At 42.5% G+C, this 25,790-nt stretch overlaps 1 protein-coding gene across 1 annotated transcript in view; it reads left to right on the plus strand.

Moving 5' to 3' along the window:
• The window catches only part of LOC309558103 (uncharacterized protein), a 107,751-nt gene that overhangs the window by 68,914 nt on the left and 13,047 nt on the right, over positions 1-25,790 (plus strand). Inside the window, exons 6-8 of the mRNA XM_082261074.1 lie at positions 3,755-3,914; positions 8,158-8,349; positions 13,346-13,576. Coding sequence (XP_082117200.1) covers positions 3,755-3,914; positions 8,158-8,349; positions 13,346-13,576 — 583 coding nt within the window. The remainder of the gene's footprint in view (positions 1-3,754; positions 3,915-8,157; positions 8,350-13,345; positions 13,577-25,790) is intronic.

A 25,790-nucleotide genomic window follows, 5' to 3' on the forward strand; every position in this document is an offset into this window, starting at 1 on the left:
CAATTTGGTTTCAAAGCCCTAAGTTTCCTACGTTTGGGTCCAGCGTTTACCAACAGGTTTATCGTCAAAGGTTTTGTTATAAGCTGGCAACACAATCTCTTTGCTGCTCTGAAATCCCAAGCAGCGTTGACAGCTCTACCCAGTTATTCACTGCTAGAGTCCCCATCTTCATTACATAAGGAGGGGGAAAGAGGGTCTGTAGTCCGGCGGTGGGGGGAGAGCTCTGGGCAGGGCTGATAACACTGCTTACATTTTCAGAGGCAGCAATGTTAGCTCCCTACAGGAAGTTAGGAGTTTACTGGGTTTCAGTTAGACATGTGCAGAATGAAAACATTTCTTTCTTTTCGATTTATTATTTACATAAATTTGTTTAATTTGTATTCAGAATTCATTTTGTTTATTCAAATCCAAATTTTTTTCTAATTAAATTCAGTTTGAATTGCATTCAAATCTAATTTATTTTTAAATCAAATTTAATATATTCAAACCTTTAGGAAGATTGTTTTATTCTTTCTATTCCATTCTATTATATTGTTTTTTGTAGTCTATTCTTTTCTATTCTATTCTTATCTATTCTATTCTATTCAAACTCAAATTCATTCTATTCGAAATTCAAAAACTGTTATATTGTTATACTCTTTATATTCTATTCTTTTCTATTTTTTATTCTGTTCTACTCTATTATTTTATATTCTGTTATTTTCTATTCTATTATTTTCTATTCTATTCCAATTTAAATGTATTCTATTTGATATTCAAATTTCGGAAGATGGTTTGTTTCATTTATTCAAATCGTTTCTAATTTTTCAAATTCCATTCTAATTGCATTCAAATAGAATTCCATTCAAAGTCAAATTTATTCTATTCGCAATTTGAATTTTGGAAGATGGTTATATTCTTCCTATTCCATTCTATTCTATTGTTTTTTTATATTATTTTCTTTTCTTTTCTATTCTAGTCAGTTCTATTCTTTTATTTTCTATTCTACTCTAAAGCTATTCTTTTCTATTCTATTTGAATTTATTTTTCTCGAATTTCAGGAAATGATTATATTCTTTCTATTCTATTGTTTTTTGAATTCTCTTCTATTATTTTCTTTTCTTTTATATTGTATTCTGTTCTTTTTGAATTTGAATTTATTCTATTTGAAATTCAAATTTCAGAACATGGTTATATTCTATTTCATTATATTCTATTTTAAATTCTATTTTATTCTTATCCTTTATTTTCTAATCTATTTAATTCTGTTCTATTTTGTTCTGTTTTACAATTTTCTTTTATTTTCTATTTTATCCTTTTTTTTTCAATTTTTCCTATTGTATTTTGTTCGGTTTTACTCTATTACAGTGCATCCAGAAAGTATTCACTTTTTCCACATTTTGTTATGTTACAGCCTTTTTCAAAAATAGATTAAATTCATTATTTCCCTCAAAATTCTACAAACAATACTCCATAATGACAACGTGAAAGAAGTTTGTTTGAAATCTTTGCAAATTTATTAAAAATAAAAAACGATGAAAATCCCATGTACATAATTATTCTCAGCCTTTGCTCAATACTTTGTTGAAGCACCTTTGGCACCAATTACAGCCTCAAGTCTTTGAGTATAATGCTACAAGCTTGGCACACTTACTTTTGGGCAGTTTCTCCCATTCTTCTTTGCAGGACCTCTCATGCTCCATCAGGTTGGATGGGGAGCGTCGGTGCACAGCCATTTTCAGATCTCTCCAGGTTCAAGTCTGGGCTCTGGCTGGGCCACTCAAGGACATTCACAGAGTTGTCCCACAACCACTCCTTAGTTATCTTGGCTGTGTGCATAGGGTCGTTGTCCTGTTGGAAGATTAACCTTCACCTCTGATGTCTGATGTCCAGAGTGCTCTGGAGCAGGTTTTCATGAAGGATGTCTCTGTACATTGCTGCATTCATCTTTCTCTCGATCCTGACTAGTCTCCCAGTTCCTGCTGCTGAAAACCATCCCCACAGCATGATGCTGCCACCACCATGCTTCACTATAGAGATGGCATTGGCCAGGTGATGAGCGCGTGCCTGGTTTCCTCCAGATATGACGCTTGCCATTCAGGCCAAAGAGTTCAATCTTTGTTTCACCAGACCAGAGAATTTTGTTTCTCATGGTCTGAGAGTCCTTCAGGTGCCTTTGGGCAAACTCCAGGCAGGCTGTCATGTACCTTTTACTGAGGAGTGGCTTCCGTCTGGCCACTCTACCATACAGGCCTGATTGGTGGAGTGCTGCAGAGATGGTTGTTCTTCTGGAAGGTCCACAGAGAAACACTGGAGCTCTGTCAGAGTGACCATCGGGTTTTTGGTCACCTCCCTGACTAAGGCCCTTCTCCCCCGATCACTCAGTTTGGCTGGGCAGCCCACTCTTGGAAGAGTTTTGGTGGTTCCAAACTTCCTCCATTTGCGGATGATGGAGGCCACTGTGCTCTTTGAGACCTTCAATACTGCAGACATGTTTCTGTATCTTTCCCTAGGTTTATAGCCTCCATACAATCCTGTCTCTGAGGTCTACAGACATTTCCTTTGCTTTCATTGCTTTATTTGTGCTCTGACATACACTGTTAACTGTGGGACTTTATATAGATAGGTGTGTGCCTTTCCAAATCATGTCCATTCAACTAAATTTACCACAGGTGGACTCCAATCAAGTTGTAGACACATTTTAAGGATGACCAGTGGAAACAGGATGCATCTGAGATCAATTTTGAGTGTCATGGCAAAGGCTGTGAATACTTATGTACCTGGGATTTTTTATTTTTTTCTTTTTAATAAATTTGCAAAGATTTCAAACAAACTTCTTTCATGTTGTCATCATGGGGTATTGTTTGTATAATATTGAGGAAAAGAATGAATTTAATTCATGTTGGAAGAAGGCTGTAATATAACAAAATTTGGAAAAAAATGAAGCGCTGTGAATACTTTCTGGATGCACTGTATATTCTATTCTTTTCTTTTCTATATATTCTTTTCTATTCTATTCCTTTATTTTCTATTCTATTTTATTCTCTACGGAAATTTGAATTCAATTCATTATGGGGTATTGGGGTATTGTTTGTATATTATTGAGGAAAATAATGAATTTCATTCCATTTTGGAATAAGGCTGTAACATAACAAAATTTGGAAAAAAGTGAAGCGCTGTGAATACTTTCTGGATGCACTGTATATTCTATTCTTTTCTTTTCTATATATTCTTTTCTATTCTATTCCTTTATTTTCTATTCTATTTTATTCTCTACGAAAATTGGAATTCAATTCGAAAACTATTTGAATTTGATTTGGAAAATTTTCGAATTTCGTCGAAATGTTTAATGCGTTATTTCGGATCAGTTTAAACTCATTACTATTGTAATTCGAAAATTCAGATACACCTGATGTTCCGAATAACTAAAAATTTGTCAGAATTTCAATTCGGAACGAAAACAAAACTAAATGAACCGCACATGTCTAGTTTCAGTTATTCTTGTACTTGCAGGGTCTATAAAGATACAAATCTTAGGGGAATGTGTATGAATTGCAGAGAGGCCCTGCCTACAGAATATTCATTTATTTTGCCCAGACATACTCTTCAATTCTTCCTTTATTCACACAGATAAATGGTTTGGGGTCGCTGCCATATTTTGCAATACATGGCAGTTTCCTTGCTGAGCAATCCCTTGGAAGGACACTGCAGTCATGGTCTTCTGGAGTCACACTTATGTCCATTCACCTACTACTGGCCTTTGTGTTTTCCACAGATATGGTTGAGCCTTGTACAGAATGGTTCACGTGCCCCCGGGGATTCCGCTGTGTGCCTCAGCGCAAGCTTAGCGCCTTCTGTCTGTCACCTTGTCACAGCACTTTCTGTCAAAATGATGGCATCTGTATACACCTCAAAGGCCAGGACCCCGCCTGTCAGTAAGTAGAAAAGTCACCCGTCTTTTTTCTTTTTTATTCTTTTTTTAGGTCAGTTGCATTGATAGATATCAAAATTTGTTCATCTCCACATCATGAACTCAGGAAGAATAAATCACCCTTACAATTTGTTTTCCTTTTTTATAGAGTTTAAATTCCTGTCAGGTTTTTATTTTTGTGTCTCCATTGGGGAGATTTTCTCTCACTTCCTGTCCTTGTAATGCCCGTACAAGAAATGGGAGGTAAAATTGCCACCAGGACAAGAAGGCATGGAAAACAATAACAACTTCTAAGCCTCTTCACCCTAATGTATGATATCATGTTTGCCTGGGTTGCCCATGGGGAGGTTTGTCATCACTTCCTGTTCCAACAGGAAGTAAGAGAAAATCTGCACAATAGGGACACAGACAGCAAAAAAAATAACTGTGAGAAAAGACAAAAAAGAAAAAAGGGGGCGCATCGACCTAGTGCATCACTTCTAAAACCATTTATTAAAATATTAAAAAGTATACAAAATACTCACAAGGCAGGTGTGATAATACACACATCAACATTGCATATACAATCTCTAAGGTAGCCAAGGTCCCATATGTAGCAAATAGGCATGCAGAGTGTCGCATGGGGCTACTGTGGCTGGGCTGACGCGTTTCAGGGGCAAACCCCCTTCCTCGGGCAACTTTTCTGGCTCTGAGGAAGGGGGTTCGCCCCTGAAACGCGTCAGCCCAGCCACAGTAGCCCCATGCGACACTCTGCATGCCTATTTGCTACATATGGGACCTTGGCTACCTTAGAGATTGTATATGCAATGTTGATGTGTGTATTATCACACCTGCCTTGTGAGTATTTTGTAATACTATTTTTTAATATTTTAATAAATGGTTTTAGCAGTGATGCACTAGGTCGGTGCGCCCTCTTTTCTTTTTTGTCTTTTCTCCCAGTTGGCTCTGGATACCCTTGATCCTGAGCGGGCACCAAGACCATTGGCTCTTTTACTATCTGAGTCTGAAGTGCACCTCTCTCTACTCCGTCAGATTCTACTTGAGCGCAGGAGATTTGCTTTACTAAGCAAAAAAATAACTGACAGGGATTCTAACCCTACCTTGTACTTTACAAAAGTCAATGTTTGGGCCAGAGTTGGGATTTAGATTCTCTGTTAGGAACCCTCTAACATGCAGGGGTTCGATATACTGTCTGCCATTGCTACTACTATTGCAAGTGGGCGGAGCTGAGACCACTCTGGTGTTTACATCTGAACTGACCACATAGCATACTGAGGTGCAACTGAGAAAAACACTGCTTATGGGCCTGCAGAATTGTTATTATATTATATTATGGATCTAAACTGCTCTGCCATTATCAGCATGAGCAATAAGTTTTGTTTCAACCAAGGTTCTTCTTTCTGTTTCTGATTGGTGCTACCTATAACTAGAAATTGTTGGTCATAATTATTACATAAAGCCCACTGTGGCAATTCACGAGAGATGACGTTATCGGTCCCACCAGCTTTCCTTCCAGCAGCTGCAAATCAGCGGTTGATTGTGGGATGCGCATCAATAAAATAGAATGGAAATGCCCATTTCATTCTCTGAAATACCCATACTCTAAAACAAGAAACGGGGTGCGTCTACCCACACACCAAAGCCGCAGGGAGGGACAATAATCTAACATTTATTAGGATTTTATTAAACTGTAGGATTGTTGTATGTGTTGTTTATTACTATTAGTATGGCTACCATTACCTTTCCATGGGCCTCTGATAAAGACTGGGAGGTTAGAGAAAATGTGTATATATATATATATATATATATATATATACACAGTATCTCACAAAAGTGAGTACACCCCTCACATTTTTGTAAATATTTTATTCTATCTTTTCATGTGACAACACTGAAGAAATGACACTTTGCTACATTGTAAAGTAGTGAGTTTACAGCTTGTATAACAGTGTAAATTTGCTGTCCCCTCAAAATAACTCAACACACAGCCATTATTGTCTAAACCGTTGGCAACAAAAGTGAGTACACCCCTAAGTGAAAATGTCCAAATTTGGCCCAATTAGCAATTTTCCCTCCCCAGTGTCATGTGACTTGTTAGTGTTACAAGGTCTCAGGGGAATATGGGGAGCAGGTGTTTTAAATTTGGTGTTATCGCTCTCACTCTCTCATACTGGTCACTGGAAAATCAACATGGTACCTCCAAGGATCTGAAAAAATAATTGTTGCTCTATATAAAGATGGCCTAGGCTATAAGAAGATTGCCAAGACCCTGAAACTGAGCTGCAGCACAGTGGCCAGGACCATACAGCGGTTTAACACTACAGGTTCCACTCAGAACAGGCTCGCCATGGTCGACCAAAGAAGTTGAGTGCACGTGCTCAGCATCATATCTAGAGGTTGTCTTTGGAAAAATAGACGTATGAGTGCTGCCAGCATTGCTGCAGAGGTTGAAGGGGTGGAGGGTGTCAGCCTGTCAGTGCTCAGACTATAACCGGCACACTGCATCAAATTGGTCTGCATGGCTGTCGTCCCAGAAGAAAGCCTCTTCTAAAGATGATGCACAAGAAAGCCAGCAAACAGTTTGCTGAAGACAAGCAGACTAAGGACATGGATTACTAGGACCATGTCCTGTGGTCTGATGAGATCAAGATAAACTTATTTGGTTCAGATGGTGTCAAGCGTGTGTGGCGGCAACCAGGTGAGGAGTACAAAGACAAGTGTGTCTTGCCTACAGTCAAGCATGGTAGTGGGAGTGTCATGGTCTGGGGGTGCATGAGTGCTGCTGGCACTGGGGAGCTACAATTCATTGAGGGAACCATGAATGCCAACATGTACTGTGACATACTGAAGCAGAGCATGATCCCCTCCCTTCGGAGACTGGGCCGCAGGGCAGTATTCCAACATGATAACGACCCCAAACACACCTCCAAGATGACCACTGCCTTGCTAAAGAAGCTGAGGGTAAAGGTGATGGACTGGCCAAGCAAGTCTCCAAACCTAAACCCTATTGAGCATCTGTGGGGCATCCTCAAATGAAAGGTGGAGGAGCGCAAGGTCTCTAACATCCACCAGCTCCGTGATGTCATCATGGAGGAGTGGAAGAGGACTCCAGTGGCAACTTGTGAAGCTCTGGTGAACTCCATGCCTAAGAGGGTTAAGGCAGTGCTGGAAAATAATGGTGGCCACACAAAATGTTGACACTTTGGGCCCAATTTGGACATTGTCACTTACTGTGTTATTTTGAGGGGACAGCAAATTTACACTGTTATACAAGCTGTACACTCACTACTTTACATTGTAGCAAAGTGTTATTTCTTCAGATTTTTTTCATACCTCTTACTTTTTCCATTACTCCTATCTGGTGGGCCTCTGCCTAAAAAATCCCCGTGGGGCTTTCTCTCTTTTAGTGCACAAAGCAAGGTCTATAAAGAAATGGAGTCCTGACCTCAACCCGATATAACACCTTTGGGATGAATTAGAGCAGAGACTGTGAGCCAGGCCTTCTCTCCAACATCAGTGCCTGACCTCACAAATGCACTTCTGGAAGAATGGTCAAACATTCCCATAGACACACTCCTAAACCTTGTGGACAGCCTTCCCAGAAGAGTTGAAGCTATTGTAGCTGAAAAGGGTGGGCCAACTCAATATTGAACCCTGCGGACTAAGACTGGGATGCCATTAAAGTTCATGTGTGTGTAAAGGCAGGAGTCCTAATACTTTTGACTATCGAGTGTATCTTCCAGCAGCTGCAAACCAGTGGTTGATTGTGGGATGCCCATAAAAAAAATATAATGGAAATTAAATTGTATCAGAGTGCCTGTTACATTCTCTAAAATACCCATATTCTAGATACATCACTAAACTGTTTTAATAAAATAAATAGGTATAATGCTATTTTTGTCCCTCTAAATGAATATGTTGGCTCATTGTTTCCACCAGCATTTTTTGCCTGTTTGAGATTCAGTACAACCACCACTCCTGAGTTCCCATCTCCTCCCACTTTGACACGGAAATAAAGTATATGATAGATGCTCGTTACTCCAGCGGGTAGATATTAGCACTGGAATCTATGAGCCATACAGGAAGCAAGGGTGTCATTCTGCCAAGCAGCTTCTGCCCATCGATGAGATTTCAATTATGGGTGGGCTAACCCTTTAAACTTGTAAATGTATCATCGTGGTAATAGTTTATTTCCCCTGTCATTCATGTGTTTATTGCTCTGATTTAGCCTGGTCTTTTCCTCTTAGGTGCCCGGTTGGCAGAGATTTTTGGTACATGGGACCTGCCTGTGATTACCGAATGACCCATCACCGCCTTGCCGCCATTGCCTGTGCTGTCGTGTTCTGCATCATCATTTGTGCTGCGGGGGCTGTTTTTCTCCTGGTCCGCAGGTTCCAGACACAGATCCTTCAGCAGAAAGTGGCTCAGACGCAGAGCAGGTAAATTGAATACAAATATGTGATATCTAGAAGAAACAGAGCAACAAAATTCCTTTCATCTTAGAGATGAAATATGCATGTTACGCGCAGGCTACTTCTAGGTCATTAACTCGCTATTTAGTGAAACAGAGGATGACAGTCCCAGAGCCCTGGAGTTTTTGCCTCCAGCAAAGGAAAATGGCTAATGTCCTAAACTGATGGACCTCTGCATTTCTTAATCAACTTTCCAATGGATTCCCCACTGTCTTCTAATACCACAATAGAAGCAATGCAGCCAGATCGGTGCAACATGGTAGAACCTTTCAGAGCCGTACTCAGATCCTAAGAAATGGAGACAGTTGCTTCGGGAACTGGACCCTGCAAGGGCGCTCACCTCTTCACTAATAAAAACAACCAATTAAAAAGTGATTTTTAATGCAGAAATGTTGGCTTATTGAAAAGTCTGGTCATGTACAGTAAAGTATGCACTCAATACTTGGTAGGGGCTCCTTTTGCATAAATGACTGCATCAATGCTACGTGGCATGGAGGCGCTCAGCCTGTGGCACTGCTGAGGTGGTATGTGGAAGCCCAGGTTTCTTTGATAGTGGCTTTCAGCTCATCTGCATTGTTGGGTCTGGTGTCTCTCATCTTCCTCTTGACAATACACCACAGATTCTCTATGTGGTTTAGGTCAGGTGAGGTTACTGGCCAATCAAGCACAGTGATACTATGATCATTAAACCAGGTATTGGTACTTTTGGCAGTGTGAGAAGGTGTCACGTCCTGCTGGAAAATGAAATCAGCATCTCCATAAAGCTGGTCAGCAGAAGGAAGCATGAAGTGCTCTAGAATTTTCTGGTAGAGGGCTGCACTGAATTTGGACTTGATAAAACACAGTGGACCAACGCCAGCAGATGACATGGCTCCCCAAATCATCATTGACTCACTGTGTTTTATCAAGTCCAAAGTCAGAGAAGCCCTCTACCAGGAAATTCTAGATCACTTCATGCTTCCAACTGCTGACCAGCTTTATGGAGATGCTGATTTTATTTTCCAGCAGGACTTGGCATTGATTGGCCAGCAAACTCGCCTGACCTAAACCCCGAAGAGAATCTGTGGTTATTGTCAAGAGGAAGATGAGAGACACCAGACCCAACAATGCAGACGAGCTGAAGGCCTCTGTCAAAGCAACCTGGGCTTCCATAACACCTCAGCAGTGCCACAGGCTGATCGCCTCCATGGCATGCCGCATTGATGCAGTAATTCATGCAAAAGGAGCCCTGACCAAGTATTGAGTGCATACTATACTGTACATGGACATACTTTTCAGTAAGCCAACATTTCTGTATTAAAAATCCTTTTTTTTCATTGGTCTTTTGTAATATTCTGATTTTCTGAGATACTGAATTTTGGGTTTTCTCTAGCTGTAAACCATAATCATCAAAATTAAATGAAAGAAATGCTTGAAATATATCACTCTGTGTGTAACGCATCTATATAAAATATATGAGTGACACTTTTTGAATTTAATTACTGAAATAAATAAACTTTTTGAACTTCCATACCGCTAAACATCATATGTTTCAGTGGAGATTTCTGAATTGTGCCTACAGCTACAGGCATTATTCAGATATCTTTTTTTTCTGTCTGCGATTCCCTGCATAGTAACAACAACCATAGCAGCTGTTCAGTGGCTTGATTGTTTTTACAGGTGGTGGGAGGGGATGTCTCCCCCCTCCTGCCGCCTTTCGGTGCTTCTACTGGCTCGCCCATGCGATCGGCGAGCCTGAGAAGGAATGTGCCGGCGGCAGAAGTTTACAATAGAGCTGACCGAGGACTAGATGGTCCCAGGTCATCTCTATGATTTTCAGAGGCAGGGCGCGACATTATGATGTCACGTTTGGCCCCGGCAGCTGTAAACACTGCCGTGTGTTCGGTTGGAAAGTCTGAGATCATTTTTTTTTCAGCCTAGAGGTGAGATCTGGGGTCTTATAGACTCCAGATCTCTCCATAAAGAGGACCTATCATGCCCTACTCCTATTACAGGGGATGTTTTGTAATAGGAATAAAAGTGATAAAAAAAAAAATTAAACCACCTCGTCCCACTGCACACAGAAGCAAACGCATACGTAGGTCGCCTCCGCATATGTAAACAATGTGAAAACCACACATGTGTGGTATCGTCCCGAATGTTAGAGTGAGAGCAATAATTCCATCATAATACCTTCTCTGTAACTCTAAACAGGTAACCTGCAAAAAAATGCAAATAGTAGCCTATGGAAATTTTTTAGTACCGAAGTTTGGTGCCATTCCACGAGTGTGCGCAATTTTAAAATGTGACATGTTAGGTATTTATTTGGGGTAACATTATCTTTCACATTATACAAAATAATTGGGCTAACTTTACTTTATTCTTTTTTTTTAATTCATGAAAATGTTTTTTTTGTTTTTTTTAATTGCTCATCTTTTTTTAATTGTAATCTGCGCAAATACCATGTGACATAAAAAATTGCAATTATGCCATTTAATTCTCTAGGGTCTCTGTTAAAAAAAAAAAAAAAAAAAAAAAATATATATATATATATATATATATATATATATATATATATATATATATATATATAAATAAATAATGATTGGGGGCTCTGAGTAATTTTCTAGCAAACAAAAATGTACATGTAGGAGAGGAATGCCGGAGTTGGCCCGATATGGAAGCGGCTGAAAGTTTTATATAAAATGGAGAACATTGTGTTGTCTTACCCATCGTGTTTGCCGTTTCATATAAATTTTCTAGTTTACGGTAGAGAAATGAAGCATTGTATTATGGTCAATGCCTTCTACCCAGCCTTGAAACTGTAATGAAATACTCCCCTTGCTCTGCCAGGCAGGATTTGGTATTCTAATCACCTGCAATGTACGCTAGAGAAAATCTCGCATTCCCTGATTGCCCCCTGCTGGTGAGCATTGGTTCTCAGGATGCACAGCAAAGACAGCAGTAGGGTCTGGCTAGGCTATCTGTTGCCATGGCAACTGCTGAGGAGAGGTGATACTGAGAGTAATTAAAAGCTTTTCTGGAAGCTGCACATTACAATGCCATCTAAAAACCTCTTTTTGTTGTGAACCTTCCGGCTGAAGACAGGGAGTTACAACTGCGACTGCCAGTTGCCACTGATCCTCAGCCCCTTTTAGGGCTTGTTCACTCTTGCAGCCCCTCTAAAATGCAATCTGTAGAGGTTTACTTTTCAGAGGGTGGCTGACAGGTAGCTGGGAGGCAATATTTCACCTCTTCACCTCCTGTTTTAACCCTAAAATGCTGGCGCCACTGCCCACAACCGCATGCATTGCACGAGGCTGCAGCGTGACCCAATCCACTTGAATGGGTCACATTTGGCAGTTTTACTGCCCACCAAACATGACGGGGGTAATGTTTACTGCAGCCGTGAAGCAAAGCATCACGGACACGGCATGTGTACAACCTCCTCTGGCTGCTATGTTAGGTTAAGGGGCAGTCAGGGAAGGGGCTGCAAAACTGAGGCTCAACTGCCTATTTTTACCATATCCCCCCCCCGCCAGTCCCATCTGTGAAGAAGCCCTACAAGAGCTGTCCATGCACATATACGTGCTTATTAGCATTGGTCACATTCACCATAAACCTCCTATGTCCACATGCTGGCCATTCTCTCCACTTATTACCCCTTTAAGGACACCTGTGACTGCCATTGCTGGCCTCTTTAACTGAACATGCCAGTTGCCTGGTTGTTAGGCTGATCCAAAGCCTTTAGTACTTTAGGTCACTGATCTGGAAAAGATATGCAGGTCATATTCCAGATTTAAGCTCATAAACAACCAAACAGTTCCAAACAACCTTTATGACCATCGCTTTGTTCACAAATTCAAAGTTATTTTGAACAATCAGATCTTGGGATTGCATGCTGAAAACAGAGATGTGATTGATAACTCATGATTGTATCTCTCAACTGTGATCAAATTCTACTTCCCTGTGTGTGGCATATCGATCCAATGGGTTGTCCACTATAGACCCATTATCCCTATCATGAGAGGTCAATTGGAAAATAAATCAATCATCTATTAAAGCACATATGGCCACCATGATATAGCATGTGGTTCACTCCCCTTTACCCAATGCTAGGTGCCTTGTGATTGACAAGTCGGTTTAGAGCTTAAAAGGGGTTTTCCAAGTCCTGGAGGCCACACGCCTCCAGGTAAACTAGGAAAGCTGAGTATATGATGCTGGGGCGGTTGGCGGTGATTGGTTAACGTTTTGCCTGCATGGGCTAATGAGATGATTTGAGTTGCCTTTTTTAATGAAGTCATTTTTTTAGACATACAAAACAAGGAAAAAAAAAAAAAACGAGAAAAAAAAAGTAACATCAATACAAAGCAATCAGAGCAGCAACAACACACTTACTATGTCTCATAAAATAACAATTATGAGTACAAGCAGTACTGTAAAACAAGATATAGATTAGCCCTAAAAATATCTTCATATCTTTCAAGCAAAATCATAAAATATCTCCCAAAGGGTAGAGAAAAAAAAAAGAATAGAAAAACACAGATAGAGACCCCAAATCGGAAATAATCTCAAAATACTCTATAAATTAAAACTATACTGTATATTTGGGTCAAGTGGTGAGTGATGGAAAATATTCAAAGGAGGAAACTACGAGGGTAGATGATAACCAAGGAGACCATACTTTATGAAATTGTTGTTGGCAGCCCCTTTGTTGGTACGTCAATCTCTCTCTCCAAGATGGCATTGACAGCCTTTCTCCATTGAGCAAATGTAGGAGGGTGAGGGGGCCACCACCTTTAAGCTACACGTTTACGGGAAAGAAAAAGAAATGCGAATCTATCAACTATAACCTAAATGTCGGTGGTATAAAATTCTTAGGAAAAATACCCAAAATCATAATCTCGGGGTCTGGTGATAATGATATACAGATCTTTGAGTTCATAGAGATTTGAGTTGATTTTGACACTGTGTCTTTTCTCAGCTACAGGAGATTCAGCCGATTTGATGACGTCCCCACTCATTTCTGGTGTCCCTCTCAGACGTGGCTTACAACCTCGGCCTCCATCAACTCTCTGGACAATCCGGCTTTCAGTAGCTCTGAAGAAGTCTTTCCCCTGCAGGCCCTGGGGAGCTGTGTGTGCGGCTGTCAGGACGGGGCCAGGAATAACCCCCCTACAAACCCAGCCCAGCAACCATCACGAGCCCCTCCCAGGTATAATTTACCATCTTCTAAGGAGATTATCAATTGGGGGGACTATTCAGGAAGGCTTGTGATAACAGGGTTAGAAAATACAAAGTTTGCAATTGGTGGAATGGGCATTTTCTGTCCACTCCATGGGCTATTCTAAAACATTGATCACATAGGTCAGGGGTCCCCAACCCCGTGGCCTGTTGATGACCGGGTTGCATAGCAGGAAGTGAGCAGTGACTGCAATCCACACAGGGCTACCACAGACCGCGGGCATGGCTCACCTCCTCCTGTGCGGTCATGCCCATGTGTCCTCTCCCTGCTCCTCCGCCTACCCGGCCGAAGATGTCATCCTATTAGCAGGGCAGGGGATGGGAGGAGCTGCAGATCAAAATGGAGAGCTCCTCCTGCCCTGCTGATAGGATGACATAGTCAAAAGAGCAGCGGGCGGAGGAGTCGGGGGAGGACACATTGACTGAAAACAGCTTTTTCTCTGCCAAAGGTAGGAGTCCTGTGCAGGGAAGGCAGAGAATGGAATGGAAAATAACAACATACTCCTGCGCTAGTCAGCTGACTGTGTAATGTGCTGTGAGAATAAAAAAAGACAAGAGGGCTCACTAGCTTAGTGCATTATCCAACAGATTAAAGATATGAATACAATCATAAAGATGTAAATGAGACTACTAGGAGACAACCCCATGTCCAAATGGTGCAGTTGGTAAAACTTTGGGTTTAGGACTAGTGCCTATAAACAGAGAGGGGAAGACATACACACCTGTGGATCACCTACTTGGATGATACATAAATGAGAGGAGAATTGTCAGAGAGGTAGGGGGGCACTCTTGATCGGTACGAGGGAACTGGCACTCCCTCGGGAGGAGGGATGGCCATAAGAAGAAAGGGGTTTCACTCACAAAGACAGGCCAGAAAGGGGGCATACTCTTCATTATCTGACTATATTATACATTTCTGGATCTTTGTTAAGGCCCAAAGGGGCCATACTCCCAAGGGCGAAGATCCAATAAGGCTCACATTTGCAGAGTAACTGGTGCCTCCGGCCGTCATCCAAGTCACCCCCCACTGCCTCAATGTCAAATACTTTCATAACAGAAGGAACCTGGTGATGGTAATCTTTAAAGTGCCAGACTGCAGGGGCACTGTGATGGAGGAGGCTTTGATTGCTATGGGCACTATAAAGGGGACTGCACTGTAAAGGGGCACTGTAATCATTACAGTGCCTCTTTGCAGTGCAGTCCCCTTTCTATTACAGTGCAGCCTTTACAGTGCAGTCCTCTTTACATCACAGCCACCCTTTACATTACAGCGCCCCCTTTACAGAGCAGTCACCATTACATTAATGTAAAGGGGGCACTGTGATGTAAAAGGGACTGAAAGCTAAAAGGGGCAATGTAATGTAAAAGAGGGGCTGTGCTGTGAAGGGGAACTGTGGACTCTGTAATAAAGGGGGGACTGTGCGGTAAAGGGGGAATGTGGTGTGAAGATGAACTGAGGACACCGATATAAAGGGGGGACTGTGCTGTAAAGGGGGGTTGTGGTGTGAAGGGGAGCTGAGGACAGACTCCGTGAATATCCCACCCCCTGGTCCGTCCAACACAACCAACTGCCCCCCCTAGTCCCTTGGAAAATTGACTGCCATAAAACCTGACCCAGGTGCCAAAAAGGTTGAGGACCGCAGAAAGGTAGTTCTCTTGTGTAAAGCTGGCTCCATTTACAATTTTCGTGAAAAGTAACAATGGATACTTTTATTTCCTAATTTGTTGCAATCAAAACATTTACCATGAAAGAGAGCCAGCAGAAGAATCCATTTATCCATTTCCACAACTACATTTCTGATAGCTAAAAATGTATCTAAAGCCAAAACTTTTTTTTTTTGATAGATCAGGTGTGATTAAAACCCATCAGCTTTTTACTATCTAGGCCCCTTTCAAGAGATTTATCTTTAGTTCCTGTACCGTAGACACAATGGGAAGTAAGAAAATGTCTCCAAAGTGAGGAAATCCCCCTCTAAGACAATTGTCTCCAAAACAAATTTCCATTGGAAGTTTTCCTTCCTTTTTCTTTTTTAGTGACCACTGACAAATTTGGGTTTTATGGGCTTGGTTAGTGGCCACCAGGACAAACAGAGAGGGTAAACCTCCCGAGAGGGGACACAGTCATAAAAACATGATGGGGGTTCTAACCTCTCATCATCATTACTTCATCCAATACACAAAAAAGTAGTGGTTTAGTTACAATTTAGTATGTGTGGTATTTCACATTTACTGTATTTTCTGGCGTATAAGACTACTTTTGAACCTCAAAAAAATCCTCCAAAAATAGGGAGTCGTCTTATACGCCGAGTATAATATCTCCAAGGTACCCTAACTATAAGTATTACCGGTAGAGGTAATCTCTCAAGACGCTGGCTGTGTGGGAATCCTGTACCGGAATACCGTATGTACCGTAGTATTGAATGCAAAGCCTGCTCGGATTGGCGGAGTAACATCAGCCCGCCTCTCTGATTCTGCCAATCCGAGCAGGTTTTGCATTCAATAATTGAATACATCGCTCTCCGTGATTGGCTCAGCACAGTATACTGTATGTAGCCGAAGCTACGGTACATACGGGATACCGGTACAAGATTCCGCACAGCCAGCGTCTTGAGATTACATCTACCATTAATACTTATACTTAGGGTACCTTGGAGATATTATGAGAGATTACATGTATTACAGTACTTGGGGTACCTTGGAGATCTATGAGAAATCTGATGTTTTTCAATGGTGTTGCCTTGCTTCGGAAGGGAGGTAGTCTTATACGGCGAGTATAGCCCAAAACCTATATTTTAACTTGAAAATTAGGGGGGTCGTCTTATACGCCGGAAAATACGGTACTTTAGTTTGCTTTTTATCTTTGACTTCCTTGTCTGCATTAACTAATGCCTGGTACACACAATGAGATTGTCGGGCGAATGATCATCCGTTTTTTTATTTTGCATGTTAGTCTCATATCGAAAATGAAGAGTTTCCTAAAGTTACAAAAATACTCGTACAACAGAATAAAAACTTGGAAATTATGTAATATGTAGTGTATTTGTATTGTATTTTCGAACAAAAACTGTACTTATTAAACTAAAATCTTACAATCTGGTATCATACGAGAAAAAATTTCATGCTTGTCCCATCGGATAATTGTTATAAATATATATATAATTTGTATATAAATAATTTGTTGTATTTGGCTCTCAAAAGCTGTGTATTAACTATCAGATTATCGTACGATCGCTTAGAAAGCGGTATTGTTTGTATGACTTTCTGAACGTGTGTACGGGCCTTAGGTCTAAAAAAAATATTTTAGATGTAATGCTATCATAATGACTCTGAAGTGGTCTCCTGCATCCTGTTGGTACCTGTTTGGTTGCCAAACAAGAACTCTAATGGGCCATACACACTATAAGATTTTCTGAAGACTTTTTCCTTCAGATTTACCTTTTCTATTTAGTGCAAGGGCCTGCCAGATTGCATACAAATTGAAAGTGTTTAGGTTTGACCTCATATTATCTGGTTTTGGTAAATCTAAAGGAAAAAGTCTTCAGAAAATCTTATAGTGTGTATGGCCCATAAGGCTGGGTTCACACCTCCACGCGGAGGGGCTCACAGCAGGGGGTACGGTGAATCCCTGTTAATCTTTTCAGGTCTGTCTTTGGTCCAAATTTTTAGCTGAATTCGAACCTGAAACAGACCCGAAGACGCACAGGACTCCTGTGCAATTCGCTCCGCAGCCATCCCGGAGCTGTGTGATTTGGCTCCATTGAGAGTCGGTCACAGGCAGTGCCAAGACAAGGCCATCCAGCGCCCAGGGCAAAGATGCCAAACTGTGCCCCCCCTTCCCTTAGAGTTAAGGTCAGAGCGCCCACATCCCTGCAATAAACCATTGCGCCCAGGGCAGCCGCCCCTCCTGCCCAGTGCCCACCCCTTGTTCCGGCCCTGGGATGGGAGGAAACCCGCATCCAATTCGCAAAATTGTGAACCCAGCCTCAATAACCTCAACATGTGTGCCAGATCTGTAGAAGATTTGGCAGTCTGTGCCCAAACTAAACCAGGCAGTGCAATCTGAGAACTCGTGGCTTAGTGGTTAGCACTTCTACCTGGCAGACCCTGGCAGCAGTAGGGTCCTCTGTTCAAATCCCAGTTAGGACGCTACCTGCATAAAGCTTGCATAGTCTTGCTGTGCTTATTTGGGTTTCCTCCAGGTACTCCAATGCCCTGGTAATGCCCTGGCAGGACTCCTGTGCAATTCGCTCCGCAGCCATCCCGGAGCTGTGTGATTTGGCTCCATTGAGAGCCGGTCACAGGCAGTGCCAAGACAAGGCCATCCAGCGCCCAGGGCAAAGATGCCAAACTGTGCCCCCCCTTCCCTTAGAGTTAAGGTCAGAGCGCCCACATCCCTGCAATAAACCATTAGGACGCTACCTGCATAAAGCTTGCATAGTCTTGCTGTGCTTATTTGGGTTTCCTCCAGGTACTCCAATGCCCTGGTAGGTTAATTGCCTCCTTTCCAAACTGGCCCTTGTATGCTTGTGAGGTAGGGAGCTTAGATTGCAAGCTCTTTGAAGGCAGGAACTGATGTGAAGTTACAATGTGTAAATTGTTGGCGCTATAGAAATACCTGTAATAAAGACATGATTTCTGCATTACCAGCAATGACCAAATGAGGACAGCACAGAGCAGATAAAGAGTTGCTTGCTGGCATTTGTGTTGCTTTTACTTGTGAATCCCTTGCTGCCCATTTAGAACTCATTTACACCACAATCCCTGCGTTCAATGTGCAGTTCTGCATACATATTTACATGCATTTGTGGTGCATTTAAAATTGTTTTGGTACATTTACGTGCAGAAAAGCATGCATTGTTTTTTTGTTTTTTTTTTACGCACATAATGGTTTAAACTTAGGCTCATCTCATTAAAATACAATGAGGGTGTATTTCATCTATGACAGTTGCTCTTTAAAAATCATGATTTAAATTGAGTTTATTTAAATCAAGTCTTTTTACTAGTGATTTACATCATGATTTAAAATCGTGATTTAAATCGACTTGATTTAAATCAAATCCACCGTGCTTCTTATCATCTACAATAGGGGTTTAGAACTTTCCTCTGGGTCATTGCTAGCTCAGTCTTGGCTGTCTTTCTCTAATAGCATCTGATTCTTTAGTGGGGCGAGGAATAGCAATGTCTTGGCCAGAAAAGTCAGACACAAATGGGTCATTTGCATGTCTGTGATTCCGCACATGCGCTCTGCGGCGGCTGGATGTGCAGCGAATGTTTAATGAGACATCATTCCTAGCAGTCCAGCACTGCGGGGGTTACTGCATCCTCCAGCAGCTCAGAGACCCCGGTACCTTAGCTGTGGAGGTATTCTGAACGTGACGGAACGCCGCTCTGTGATTGGCGGAGCTGTTGTCATGGTTATACTCCTCTCCGAGCTGCCAGTGTTGCGGCTGCTACTGCAGGGAGGATGTGGAGGGCAGGAGTGTGGCGGGATAAGGATGGGGAAGGGGAAGGGGAAGGGGGGGGGGCAGATCAATGGATGTACAGAGAGATTTACACTGAGAGGACACATGTACCCTCAATGGACTGGCACATGATGTGACCTTTCACACGCGTCAGCAGACAACTAATCAGAATGCCTGCGATAAGCATTTTACTGCAGCTAATTTATTTATTAAAGGTATTTATGTATCATTGACCATTTACATTCACATCAGTCACTGTCGACAATGAGCTTACAATCGAATGTTCCAATCTCACATGCACACACACTCTAGGGCCAATTCAGACAAGAGCCAATTAACCTACCGACGTGTCTTTAGAATGTATGAAGATCGGAAGAAACCTACACAAGCATAGGGAGAACAACATGCAAACTCCATGCAGGTGTCCTGGCCAGGAACCCGACCAAAGAACCCAGTGCTGCAAGGCAGGAGTGCTAACCACTAAGCCACCCTGCTGTCCATAATGTCAGGGGAATAGCAGACTGTGAGTGACAGATAAGGTAAGGCATTCACATTTTTTGAGAGGCGGAAGCAAATAAAAGGAAATATAAAAAAGGTGTATATTTATGAAGGAAATCACTGCAGTCACACAACAGCCTGATGAAAATAATACATCCATTCAAGCTAGCAATCCAAAGTCTTAGAATGCAAAATGTACCGGATCCTATTTGTGCCATCATGTGCACTTACTGGGGTCCCTGTAGAGATTTTGGTTCCACTGCGCTGTTAACTTCAAAAAACATTTTCAGTGTATTAGTAAGCTTAAGGCCCCTTTCACACTAGTGCGACTTGTCTCGCGATTTTGGGCCGCAAAATCGCATGACAAGTCGTTTTTCATTATTTTCAATGAGCCCCATTCATATCAGTGCGTTTTGAAGTCGCACCGACTTCGAAGTAGTTCCTGCACTACTTTGGCACGATTTTAATGCGTTTTGAGGTATATAGCCCTGAGCCATTGCTCAAAATCGCGGCAAAATCGAGTCAAAATTGCGGTAAAATCGCATTGCATAAGTGTGAAAGGGGCCTAATTAAAGTCTAATTCCAGGAATGAAAAAAAAAATGATTTCTTGCCGTAGACCTTCCATCCCCCCACAGTGCAATGGTTACATGTTCATGTTGTCTAGGGCTGCAAATAATGTGTAAATACTTAGCTTATCCCTCGCTCCAGCAAGGTCCCTCCTGTGCTGTGACTGGACCTCTTCAGCCTGCTCTATAGGTTGCACCCCCAACACTGCTAGGGGTAAATGCTCATTATACAGTATCTTAGGGTGCATTATTACGGTTTAAATATTTTATTCCCTGTTCCAGCAGGGTGTCTCACTGCAAGCTGCACCAGGGTCTGGTTGCACTCCAGCCTCCTCAGGGTACAATACAGAGGTAACATCCCTGTAAAGTATGCTCAAAGATCACAGCTTCAGGCAGAGGAGGGGAGCGCTGGAGCTGGGGTATAAGGTAAGTAATTCCGCCTTTACTTTAACACCTAGACCAGGGTTTCTTAAATAGGTTTCCGCGGTGATCTACTCGTCCTTTGCAGGTGGGTGGCGTCTGCTCCCTCTACTGAAGAGCAGCACAGGGAAGCAGCATACTTAATTTGTTCTTTACCAATCCCAGCTGGCCCTCCTCTCCTGTCTATCCCAAATGAGGAGGGTCAGCCGGATCAGCTCACCTGAGCAGATACAGCTGCTTCCCTGCAGCGCTCTAAATGAGGAAACTGCTTTTGGACTATATAATTCGGATCTCAGTATTAGGCTCTGCTGCCCACCTGTACTGTGCCCTTCTGACCCCAGTATTGTGCTTTGCTGCCCACCTGTACTGTGCCCTCCTGACCCCAGTATTATGTCCTGTTGCTCCCCTGTGCTCCCCCCTGCTAAAGTTTTTAGAAAGTTTTTGGATAATTAATCAAATGTTGGAGAATGAAATCAAATTAAAACAAATCTATATATTTTTTTATATTTCTCAGGGACTCGGCTGAGGCCAGATCTCTGCAATGCAACGGGGTTCCTCTATTGCTGTGACCATTTGAAGGGGGCCGGGCTCATTTCTCTTTCGTTCATTGACGGATACAGCTGCTGATCTTTTTAACCATTGGGTTATACTGCCCCTACAGGAGTAGGACACTAGGCAGAAAAAAAGTCTGAGTACGTCTATGTGCAGTCCCAGGGGGTGTACCCCCTCTCTCTGCTATAGGTACTCAGTTTTTTTCTGCCTAGTCAGGAGTAAGGACCTAGTTCCTTGCTGGGATCTCTGGTCCTGGCAATTTTTTCTATTTCAATAGAATTTTTTCTCCTGTTTTTATTTTCCTTTGAGATCTACATACAACTGCCGGACTGGGCGACAGGCTAGATAATCTAGATCCAGTGGTCACCCCAGTCTGGCCAGCAAGCGTGCGCAGACCTCAGCTCCATGCTAGGTCAGCTGCGACATAGCCCCACTGGACGGGGGTTGGCTTGCGAGTCAAACTTTGCGAGGTCGCATGCGACCGGGTCTCAGCCTGAGTTGCAGCATTTCTCCTGGTCGACAGCCCCCCATTTTGATGGAGAGGAGGTTCTGTCTGGAGCAGTGCCCGTCTGGTTCCTGGTATGGTAAGTGACTGTGCCCCCCCCCCCATGGGACAGTTGGACCCCTGGGTTCCCCTCCTTCCCCTTAGGCACCCCCCCCCCCCTCATCAGTCTGGCGGTCCCTGTGGGCAATATCACAAGTGATGTTTTTGTTCTGCCTCTAAACTCCTGTAAACATCTATGTGTATGCATGGACACATAGGCCAACATGAAGTGGATGTTTAGAGCCAAAAAAATGCTGTAAAAGAGACGTTTTGAGAAGTGTGAGCCTAAGGCCTTTTTAAAGTCAATACAAGACGTGCCGAAGTCACACCAAAAATAGCGCAGGAACCTTTTTCCAAGTCGCAACAACTCAAGTCGCTCCTATTTGAGCAGTTCCATTGCATTTAATGGGGTGCAACTTGTGCGACATGTGCTCTCAAAGTTGGGAGTGCATGTCGAACCAGTGTGAACCAGACCAAAGGTACATTTTAACCTGTTTAGGGAGAGACAATTTTTTAACTAGTTGTTAAAGTGGTAATAAAGATTCGGCTTTAAAAAAAAATAATGTTATACTTACCTGCTCAGCGTAATGGTTTTGCAAAGAGTAGCCCCGATCCTCTTCTTCTCGGGTCCCCCCGCTAGCACTCCTGGCTCCTCCTCCTTGACCAGTGCCCCCAATAGCAAGCCGCTTGATATGGGGGCACTGGTGGGTGCTCGCTCCTGAGCTCCACTCTATGTATCAATAAGAGACATAGAGTCATGGCTTGGTCCTGCCCCCTGCTCTCTCCTCATTGGCTTACTGACTGTGATTGACAGCAGTTGGAGCCAATTGTTCCCACTACTGTCAAAGCCAGTGAGGAGAGGGACTCGCAGGGGGAGTTTGGTTTAAATGTTGAAGTGAGGGCTAAATACTATACAAATTAAAGTGTTACGAAACTCACAACAATTAAATCAGTGTGTATATGCAGTAAAGCATGCTTGTTATACTCACTGTGGAACCTAAGCGGTTAATCCTCCGCATTGTGTAAAAAGGCTGTTTTATCCTGTCTTTTCTGATCCTCCCTTTCATCCACTGTTCCCAATCCATATCCTAATAAGACAGAGCCTTTGGAGTCACTCTGCACATGCTCAGCTTGTGTTTTTTTTTTGGGGGGGGGAGGCTGCATGTGATCAGCACAGGGACAATCAGCACTGTCCAGAGGGTCAGGGGTTCTGCAGCCTCATAGGACAATCAGAGGAGAATGAGAACTCCTCCTACGAGCTTTAACCAGACACTGATAGAAGTCACAAGACTGCTATATACTGCTGATGAGAAAAGGTATTTAGCAGTTTATATTTACTAAAATAATTGCATTTTCATGTTCTGATATAGTGAATGCAGGGTCCTGGGTTTAGTAACACTTTAACCTCTTGCCGACCAGCCACCGTAGTTTTACGGTGGCAGGTCAGCTCTGTCCCGCGGGATCGCGCGCGCCCATTGGCCACAGGGGGAACCAATCAGCGGGTCCGGTGGCCAAGATTGCTGCCGGGCAACCATGATCGCTCCCTGTGGAGACAGAACGGCGGTCTGCCGTTGTAAACACGACAGACCGCTGTTCTGTCAGTTATGAACACAGGGATCCTCCTATGTAGGAGCACGGGTCTCTGTGTTCATGCAGCAAGCTCACCCCCCCCCCCCCCCACAATTACAAAGCACCCCCTAGGGACACTTTGATCACCCCTGGTGTTAACCCCTTCCCTGCCAGTGTCATTATTACAGTAACAGTGCATATTTTTAGCACTGATTACTGTAGTGATATCACTTGACCCCCCCCCCCAAAGTGAAAAAAACGTCAGTTAGGGGTCCGATTTGTTCGCCGCAATGTCGCAGTCCCGCTAAAAATCGCTGATCGCCGCCATTACTAGTAAAAAAATAAATAAATAAAAATGACATAAATCTTTCTCCTAGTTTGTAGACATGATAACTTTTGCGCAAACCAATCAATATACACTTACTGGGATTGTTTTTACCAAAAATATGTAGCAGAATACAAATTGGTCTAAAATGATTTAAAAAATTTGATTTTTACATTTTTTTCATTGGGAATGTTATATAGCAGAAAGTAAAAAATATTGTTTTTTTTTTTTTTCAGAATTGTCGCTCTTTTTTGTATATAGCGCAAAAAATAAAAATTCGCAGAGCTGATTAAATACCACCAAAATAAAGTTCTATTTGTGGGGAAAGAGGACATCTTTATTTGGGTACAGCGTCACACGACCACGCAATTGTACATTAAAGTACCGCAGTGTCGTATTGCAAAAAATGGCCTTGTCATTAAGGGGGTTACATAGTTACATAGTTACATAGTTAGTGAGGTTGAAAAAAGACATCAGTCCATCCAGTTCAACCTATGATGTGTGTGTGTGTTTGCTGTTAACCGTACATTGTATACCCCTGTATGTTGTGGTCTTTAGGGTGCCCATCTAATAGTTTTTTGAAGCTATCGATGCTCCCTGCTGATACGACTGTTTGCGGAACAGAATTCCACATCCTTACTGCTCTGACGGGGTAAATCCTTCCGGTCTAGAAGTGGTTAAGTATACTTACTTGTATTATCACATTAGCAACATTTTTACAATTTTCATTTTGGTTTTAGATTTAGTAGTCAGTTGAAGGTAAAGCCCCGTACACATTTCGGCTGGGAAATTCGGCCGGGAATTTTCGTCCAACGACCTTTCTGCCGATTTTCGGCTTGTTAGTATGATGCTTCCGACAACCGACTCTGACTTTTCGGCCGAAAAAGTCCTGATGTGCAGGCTATATAATTTTTGTCGACCGTCAAAACACGACCGATTTTCATCTCAGTACAGATTTCGATGGGGAAAAATCTTATGAGCAAGACTAGGCATGCTCAGAGATGAAAGAACACAAAGAAAGGAATCCAACACGTGACATCACTTCTGAAGTAGAATTCTGTCGTGCGGGAAAATTCGTGTGCAGTCTAGAGCACATTCCAACCAACGGACACCACTCTGGACAAAAGACGGGACGACCGGTCCGCGGAAATTCGTTGCGTGTGTACGAGGCTTAACAGATTTTCAATGGATGTGTTATTTGGCTGGGGAAAGGTTTGTAATGACAGCCTATGTCTGGGGACGATCAGCAGCATTGCTAATAATCTCTGTTAAGGGATTACCGGTATGAATGGCGGCTATGCACAGAAAGTGCCGACTCCAGGCTTTACTATAGAACATAGGAGCCTTTCTACAGACAAGAAGAGGTGGTTCTAGTCGTTTCTCTCTTCTATTCACTAGCAAGACAAAGTCATTCTTTGCATGTACAGCTCATGTGGCTCTTGTTATAGAGCACTTTTGGTACTTATTACAGAGGCATTATGGAGGATGTTACGCTTTATACAAAAACATAAAAATGTATGCCTATTGCATATATTGAGAGGTTTTTAGAAAATGTATTTTGGATTTTTTTTTACCTGCTCTCTTAAGCCTTGTAAACATTGCTTTAACGTGTATAGGAGCTGTGTGTACAGCAATTTTTAGAGCTCACAGACATGGCCGCCTGTGGCTGTACAACATAAAGTTCAGGCATATTTCCCTGCCAGGGAACCACAGGTGTTGGCTAAAGCCCCCTCAGAGATCAGAATGGCTGCATACTGGTTTTTACATCTGTGCACATGCAAAGGTTTATTCACATAACGATGTGCACTGATTAGCCATGACCACCCATCTAATATTGAGTAGGTCCCCCTTTTTTTGCAGCCAAAACAGCCCTGACCCATTGAGGCATGGCCACAATTAGATCTCTGAAGGCATTCTGTGGTATCTGGCACCAAGCCATCAGTAGCGGAACCTTTTTTCTGCCATTTGGGTATTTATAAAATCATTCGGGGGCCGTACAAAATTATCAACTTAAAAATGTGCCTGTTATATTTGGTCAAACATTTTAATTAACTCACCCCTAATGTGATGGCTGCAACTGCTTCTCTTTGGTGAGGTGTGTGATGTTAGCTGGTATTGTTTATGTTGCTACTCGCAACAGGTCTTCCAGGTTTGCGTCGGTCAGTCTGGAGCGCAGTCAACTCTTTGTGGTGGTAAGTTTTGAAAAGAACTGCTGGCGGGTACTGCTGGTGGGTAAAGCTGGCTGATA

Source organism: Pelophylax lessonae (genome assembly GCF_965119305.1).
Source record: "Pelophylax lessonae genome assembly, chromosome: 6".
Taxonomy (NCBI): Eukaryota; Metazoa; Chordata; class Amphibia; order Anura; family Ranidae; genus Pelophylax; species Pelophylax lessonae.